Genomic DNA, 6864 nt, shown 5'->3' with positions numbered 1-6864 from the left:
CAGCGTGGCCCTCCGCCCGCAGAAAGAGAGCACGGCCCGGGAGCGTGGGGGGCATGGGGAACCAGAGGCACCGGGGGCTGGAGGCAGGGGAGGCCAAGGTTTGGAGGGCCTGGCTGGGGCGATGTTCTGGGGACAGGGCAAGGGGACGGAGCCGGGACAGGCAGCGGGGCCTCTGGGCGCTGAAGCAGCCGTGCAGCAGACGCAGGGTCTGAGTCACCCGATGCCAGGCTGCTCCGATCCCGACCCAGCACCTGCTGCCCCATGCCCCGGCCAGGGGACGCGGCGCCCCGGGGCCTTCCTGCGGGGGACGGGAGCCTACAAGGAGAGGCAGGGACTCGTCTGGGCGGCAGGGCAGGGCTGGCTGGGGTGGTGCGAACAGACAGGTTGGGGGCAGAGGTCACAGGGCACTCAGCTCCACAAGCGAGGCAGGGCAGGCCCTTCGCAGCCGGCTTTGCCTGGTGGGTCTGTGGCGACAGGTCGGTCACCCCCGGGGGCTCTGTGAGCTGGGGCACGCCGGGGCCTGCGCGCAGACCCAGAGCAACGTGGATCGGGCGGCACGCCACCCACCGAGGCTGGTCCCCAGGGCTGACGTGGGGCGCAGGCAGGCGGTGACTCAGTCTGCGCACCCGGGATGATTAGGCAGGATGCAATTACCCCGGCATTTCCCTCCCTTCTGCGTTACAGGCCAGGAATGGGGCAGGCGGCGCCGGGAAACCCCCCGGGGCAGCCTCAGCCCTGGCCTCCACCCCCAGGAGGGTGACACCCGGGGTCCGGCTGCTCCCCGCTCCGCCCCGCTGCAGGGAGGGGCATGGCCCCTGCCCCTGGGTCACAACCTCCACGTGCAGCACGGTGCGGCACGTGCCGCTGTGACGTGCCACGGCCTCACAGGGCACGTGCCGTACGAGGGGCCATGTGCCCTCCCCTACCTGGCACGGGCTGGCTTGGCCCATGCACGCCCTGGCCTGCACGAAGCTGGGGGCAAACCCCAGTGGGCACCAGCCTGGGGGCAGGGGGCACAGCTCCCCCAGCCTGGGGGGCACTGCCATGGGGCGGGCAGGCGGGCACCGCCCCGCTCCCTAGGCCCGGAGGAGGCGGCTGCGATGCACTCACCTGGCTCCGGCGCAGCAGCCAGCGCCCGTGTCCAGGCGGGGCTGCCCGGGCCACGATGTCACAATGGGGCCCGGCCCCCCCCCCCAGCCTGGGCTGGGCTGTGCCAGGCCAGGCATCCCCGGGCACCGCGCCCCGCGCCCCCGCAAGGAAGACAGGGCCGGCTCAGGCATCCAGTGGGTTTATTCTGTGGCAGAGCAGGCACTGCCCCGCCGGGTCGAGCTGCAGCAAGCCAGGGACACAACGACAGCGGGCATGGATCACGGATCGGGGCCGGGCTGCGCCCCCCTCGCTGGCGCAGGGGGAGAGGGCGGGGGGAGGCCTCCCCCGCATCTTCTTGGGGGCCTCTCCTGGCCCGGGGGGCCCCAAAGCAGCGGGGAGGTGCAAAGGGGTCGCCAGCCCTGGTGAGCAGGAACTGCTGGGGGAGGAAGACTGGAGCCTGGACCTGGAGGAAGACTGGGCTGGAGCAAAGCAGCTGGAAGCACGGAGGGAGCGGCGCTGGCATCGAGGGGTTCCCCCCCGGCCTCTGTGCCGCGGGAGACAGCAGCCAGCACTGACCAGGGGATGACTGGAGATGTGGCCGCTGGACCCCAAATGAGAGGGAGGGGGGTATCCACCTGCAGAGACCCCCAGGGCATCGGTGTCTTGGCCTGGGCTGGGCAGCTTGGCCCTGCTCTTATTCCTGCATCCGGGGAGAGAACAAGCCCCAGCTCCAGGAGACCGGAGGGGTGTGAGCATGGGCGTCCCCAGCCTGCTGGGGGGCAAGGAGCCTGCTGGCTTGCCCTGCCCCGCTTTTCGGGGGCTCTGGCCAGCGAGGGGGTGTCTCTAGCTCAGAGAGGGGTCTCTCCGCAGCGGCTCTCTCTCGTCACAGCCGAGGACTGGATTCCAGGGCACGGCGCGGAGCTCGGGATATCGTCTAGCCTGGACCGGCTCTCTCTACCCCTCAAGTGCCACTCGGTTCAAGAAAAAAGTATGCACCCCCCCCCACCCCCAGCTCCTGGAGCAGCCTCCGTAACACCCCCCCTTGACTGAGGGCTGGAGGCATGGGTCCCTCTCCAGGTCTGAGCTGTGCCCCCCCGCCTTACTCTGCCCAGGCCCCTCTCTTTGCTCACACTTCCCTAGGACTGCCCCCCCAGGCCTCTCCCAGGCAGACAGCACCAGTCGACCCTGTGTTGTGCAGTGTGAAAGACAGGGCTCAGAGCCTACCCGCTTCACCGCACCGGTGGCCCCAGCGGGATGAGCCCAGACTCCAGTGGTGACCCCCCGCCCCGAGACCCCTGGGCCTGGCAGGTTAGCCCTTATCGCTTGGGCATGCCCCAAGTACCCCGTCCGCATCTCCCCCGGCTTGCTGGCCTCCCGCGCCTTCCCTGCTGGACAGAGCAAAATAAACAAGAAAAAGCTGCCCCCCCCACCCCCCCGACCCCGCTGGACAGGCGGACGGACAGGTAGAGGGCTGGGCAAACAAAATCGCGATGGAAGAAGCAGCACTGCCTAGCAGAACGTGAGGGAACGGCGCCATGCGCGGGGCTCCGGCATACTATGGGGACCCCCCCAGCGGGTGTGGGGCACGATGACGGGGGGCGGGGGGGCAGCGCGGCAGGTATACGGCTATAGATAGATAGATAGAGGGATACAGTGCGTGTGTTCAAAGCGTTCGCCTCCTTCCTCGGTCCAAGGGCCGCGGCCTGGCGGCAGGGCACTGCCCTCACAGGGACACGAAGTCCACGGCTTGCAGCAGCGGCAGGGACAGGAGCAGGAGCAGCAGCCACGAGGTGTTCTGGATCAGGAGGCTGATGCCAGCACACTTCTCCAGCTTGTCTGTGGAGGGAGGGTGCGGGGGGGGAGGGAGAGTGAGAGCCCTGCTGGGAGCTGGGGGACGCGGGCTGTTCTCTGCCACTGCTCAGTCCCGTGCCCCTGGGCAAGTCCCATCCTCCAGTGTCTGCCACTCCTGGCACAGCGGGGCCGTGGTCTCGCCCAGGACCTCAGGACCCTGTGACTGAGCTAGCAAACCGCCTGCCTCATTTCTTGTCTGACTGTGGCTCGCAGGTGCTGGTGACCGTGTTACACAGCTCCATCCCTTGCGGACCCCAGGAGGGAAATACAGGGGGGCTACTGGGCTCCGGGGGTGGAAGATCCCTCCCCAGATGGAGCAGAGACAGGGAGGCGAGTCCCAGAAGGGCAGCCCTGCAGGCTGAAGTCCTGCCCCGCCGGAGCAGGTAAAGCCAGGGCGCTGCCAAGGCAAGCGCACAGGCTCCCACTGGATGCGTCTCGGGGTCTGCAGCCACACAGGCTTGCAAGGGGCCTTCAGTCCTTCCCCGGGACTCAGGCTGGGATCCAGCAAACTCGCTCCACATACGGGCTACCCACAGGTGGAAACGGCTCTCTCGGGTCCCACCCGGTGCTGCGGGGGCAGCAGCAGAGGAAGGAGCAGAGACCCAGCCCCCACCCCGCTGACCTTTGATGACGGTGATGTTCTTGATCTGGTGGTCAGTGTAGTCATTGGTGGCCTTCAGCTCGCAGATGTAGACACCCTCGTCGCTGGTGGTGAAGCTGGACAGGAAGAGGTGGATCAGGTTCCGGTGCAGGGCGACGTTGGAGCGGGACCGGTAGGTGCTCTCCGGGATGTTCATGTTGCTGTTGATCACGCGCTTGCGGGTGTCCCGGGTGATGCTGAACTCGTAGGTCAGGGGGTTGCTGGTCTTGTTCTCGAAGTGGCAGTCCACCCGCAGACTCTGGCCCAGCAGGCAGGCGCTCAGGTCCCTGATTGTCTGGCACTGGGCAGCCTGGAGCACTGGGACAGGCACGTGGGTCATGCCAGGGCTGGAGAAGCCAGGACCTCCCACCCCGTAGAGGCAGATGCTGTGCCCTGCACTAGCAGGGAGGGGCTCTTCCTGAGCTGGCAGCAGTAGTTTGGTTTTTATCCTCCCCCCATGCTCCACTGGGAGGTCACAACAACACTCAAAACAGGGAGTCCTGCAGCTTTCCCTGCACCCAGGCAGGGGCCAAGGGGCATTTGCTCTCCCCAGTGGGGCAGGGATAACCCAGAGGCATCCTGGTCCTTCGCCCAGCCTGCAGAGCATGCACAAAATGGGGCTAGATGGGCCCTGGGGAAGCCATGCGCAGTGGCTGGGGCGCTGCAAAATCCTGCAACCCCTTCCGTAACAGGCCTCCAGCTTCCCCAGGGCCATTTGGGACCACGTGAAAGGACCCGGGACCCCTCCGGCTCCAGGGCAAAGCAGCTGTTTGCAGCTGTGGCTGCTCTGCATCTACAGGCAGTGGCCACCAGATGGCATCTGTGCCCACCTCTGCAGCCCTACCTGCCAGGAGCACGGCGATGCTGAGGGTGGGATTCATCTTCCCGCCGGCGCGGCCCACGGGTCTCCGCAGCTCGAGTCTGGGATCAGGGCCTGGGCAGAGGCAAGAGAGCGCTGGTGAGCTACAAGGCAGGGGCAGGCTGGGAAGAGACAAGATAGACCCGCCTCACACACACCCAGAGGGGGGAGAGGCGCGCACACATCCATGTGCAACCACATGCACCCCTACGCACTCAGGGGCAGACACAGCTGGACACAGAAAACCCGCCACGGACCCCCAGGCCCAGATGAACCCCCCTCTGCTGAGTGCCGAGAGAAGCATGCGTACTCCCAGAGCGTACCTGAGCTGCAGTGGGCATGCACACAGCCCTCCACGGGACGTGGAGAAACAGGACTGGGCTTCCTGCAAGCAGGCAGGAATCAGGGGTCCATTAAAGGATCCATTAAAGGATCACAAGGCTGGAAGGCAGGCGAGGCTGCGCATCTGCTGCTCTTTAAAGGCAGCATGAGTCGGCCGCCCAGCCCTGACCGTCCCTGCACAGCTGGCCCACGCAGACCCCAACCCTGGGTCTGAGAAGCAAGGGGAAGTAGGGGTGTCCCGAGCGAGCTGCAGGCACGGGCAGCACACGCTTCCCCTTTCTATGCCCTCCCTGAGACTTAGCACAAACCGTCTTGGCCCTGCCATGGGGGAGCTGGCCGCATCCAGGCAGGCTGGGCTAGGATGATTCAGAGGGTGCAGGAAGAGTGGGGCTGAGCAGGGAGGGGGCCAGCCAGGCCAGAGGTCGAGCACATCCTGGGGCCAGGCCTAGATCTGTTGACCGTTGCCTGGTGGGGACGGGTGGCTGGAGTTTGGAGGGGAGAGCTCTCCAGCTGTCCCTGGCCGGGCTGGGGTGACGTGGGTGGGTGCCAGGCTGATGCACCACGCGGACCCCGGTTGCAGCTGCAGCCGCGCGCGGGGAACAAATCAGCCGCAGTCAGCAGCGTGGCGAAGTGTCTGCGCAGCAAAACCCAACGGCGGATGCTTCGAACCCAGGAGCCCTGCATGCTGCCAGGGGGAGCTGGTTTGGGAAGGGCGCATCCAGTAGCCTCCTCTCAGGCCACAGGGATGGGATGGGGTGGGGGTACAGGCGGCAGGGCTCTGTCTGCACCCCGGGTAGCAGGGGATGCTGGAGGGGCTGGGGCAGAGAAGGGCACGTCCACCCCTACCAGCCGGGGCCTGCTGCGGCAGGGGGGAGCACATATGATGCTGCCCCCCTGGTGCCGGCTGTGGGGGAAGAACGAGGCAGATCCAGCCCCCAGCCGGCAGCAGAGCCAGGGAGGCGATAGCTGAGCTGGGAGGTGCTGATGTGCCCGCTTTCCATGAAGAAGGCCCTGTGTCGGCCCAAACCCTGGGAAAAGCAGCCCCCCCCAGACACTCCCTGGCCCTGACGCATGCAACCAGCTCCCCCGAGCTGTGGCAACCCCCCTGGGTCTCCTCCCCTGACCCTGCAAAGCCACCGAGTGTGGGAGAGCTGTAGGGACCCAGCCTGCTTCCCTGTCTTCACTGCAGAGCTAGTGGGGAGGATCTGACCTCAGCTGGGAGTCAATGATCCCCACTCCCAGCGGGGGCCACCGCCTGCACTATGAGGGCCAGGGCACTGGGGATGCTGCTAGAAAATGGAGCATGGGGGGGGGAGGAAAATGGGGCTGTGGCAGAGGGAGGCTCAGCGGTGCTGTGCGCCAGGGTGCCCGGGCGTGCAGGAGCCATGCACACGCAGGGCAGGAAGGGCAGGCTTGGCTCGGGGTGGGGGGCAGTAGCCCTGCGCGGCTCCTAGCCTCCTCCGGCGTGGCTCGGCCGGGTGGGGACCAGACGATAAGACCCTCTGTGGGGCTGAGCGCAGCATTTCCCCCGCCCCTGCCCTGAGTGCCCACTGCCACCTTGGCCCCCCAAGGTCAGGGGGACCGCGGGCGTCCCGGCTCCCTGTGCCCGCTGGCGAGGGGGCAGATGCTGGCCACGCCGGGCCCCCAGGCAGGGCTGTGCCGCAGCCTCCCACCTCAGCTTGCCCCACACGCAAAGGGGTCCCCGGAGGAGGGGTGGAGAGCCCGGCCCCGCTCACCCTGCGGCCGATGCTGTCTCCGCCGCTGCGGCCGATGCTGTCTCCGCCGCTGCTGCCGCGACTGCTCCGGCTGCGCCGAGCCCGCCGCAGTGGGGGGGAGGGGGCGGGGACAGCAGCGCGGCGCAGCGCAGCCCCCTCCCGGCCGCAGTGCCGCGGCCCCCGCCCCCCCCCGCCCGCTGCAGGGGGGCCGGGGCAGCTCCCAGGGGCTCGGCTGTGCCAGCCCGGGACGTGCCCACCCGGTTGGCAAGGGCCCGGGGGCTCTGCCCCAGCTTGCTGGCAGTCCTGGCATCCCTGCCCCGAGAGCCCCTGGCCAGACCCCTGCCTCGTTTGGCCCAGGGTCAGTCCTG

At 67.8% G+C, this 6864-nt stretch overlaps 1 protein-coding gene across 4 annotated transcripts; it reads right to left on the bottom strand.

The window, feature by feature from the left end:
* Window positions 1–1255: 1255 nt before the first annotated feature.
* THY1 (Thy-1 cell surface antigen) lies at window positions 1256–6635 on the bottom strand. 4 transcript variants are annotated; one of them, XM_090026749.1, is made up of 6 exons: window positions 6518–6598; window positions 5090–5361; window positions 4763–4824; window positions 4425–4514; window positions 3563–3898; window positions 1256–2925 (listed from the first exon to the last, which is right to left on the bottom strand). In XM_090026749.1, exons 2-6 carry the CDS (start codon window positions 5104–5106, stop codon window positions 2813–2815), a joined length of 618 nt encoding a protein of 205 aa, XP_089882875.1. In that variant the 5' UTR covers window positions 5107–5361; window positions 6518–6598; the 3' UTR covers window positions 1256–2812. The 4 variants fall into 4 exon arrangements, with proteins under 4 accessions (XP_089882875.1, XP_089882877.1, XP_089882878.1 ...); XM_090026751.1 differs by lacking the exon at window positions 4763–4824; XM_090026752.1 differs by lacking the exon at window positions 5090–5361 and having other exon boundaries at window positions 6518–6590.
* Window positions 6636–6864: the final 229 nt, after the last annotated feature.

Source organism: Crocodylus siamensis, chromosome 14 (genome assembly GCF_052110815.1).
Source record: "Crocodylus siamensis isolate JL-2025a chromosome 14, ASM5211081v1, whole genome shotgun sequence".
In the NCBI taxonomy this organism is placed as follows: Eukaryota; Metazoa; Chordata; order Crocodylia; family Crocodylidae; genus Crocodylus; species Crocodylus siamensis.
The sequence above is the reverse complement of the archived record's forward strand: the minus strand, read 5'-3'. Positions and strand labels throughout refer to the sequence as shown.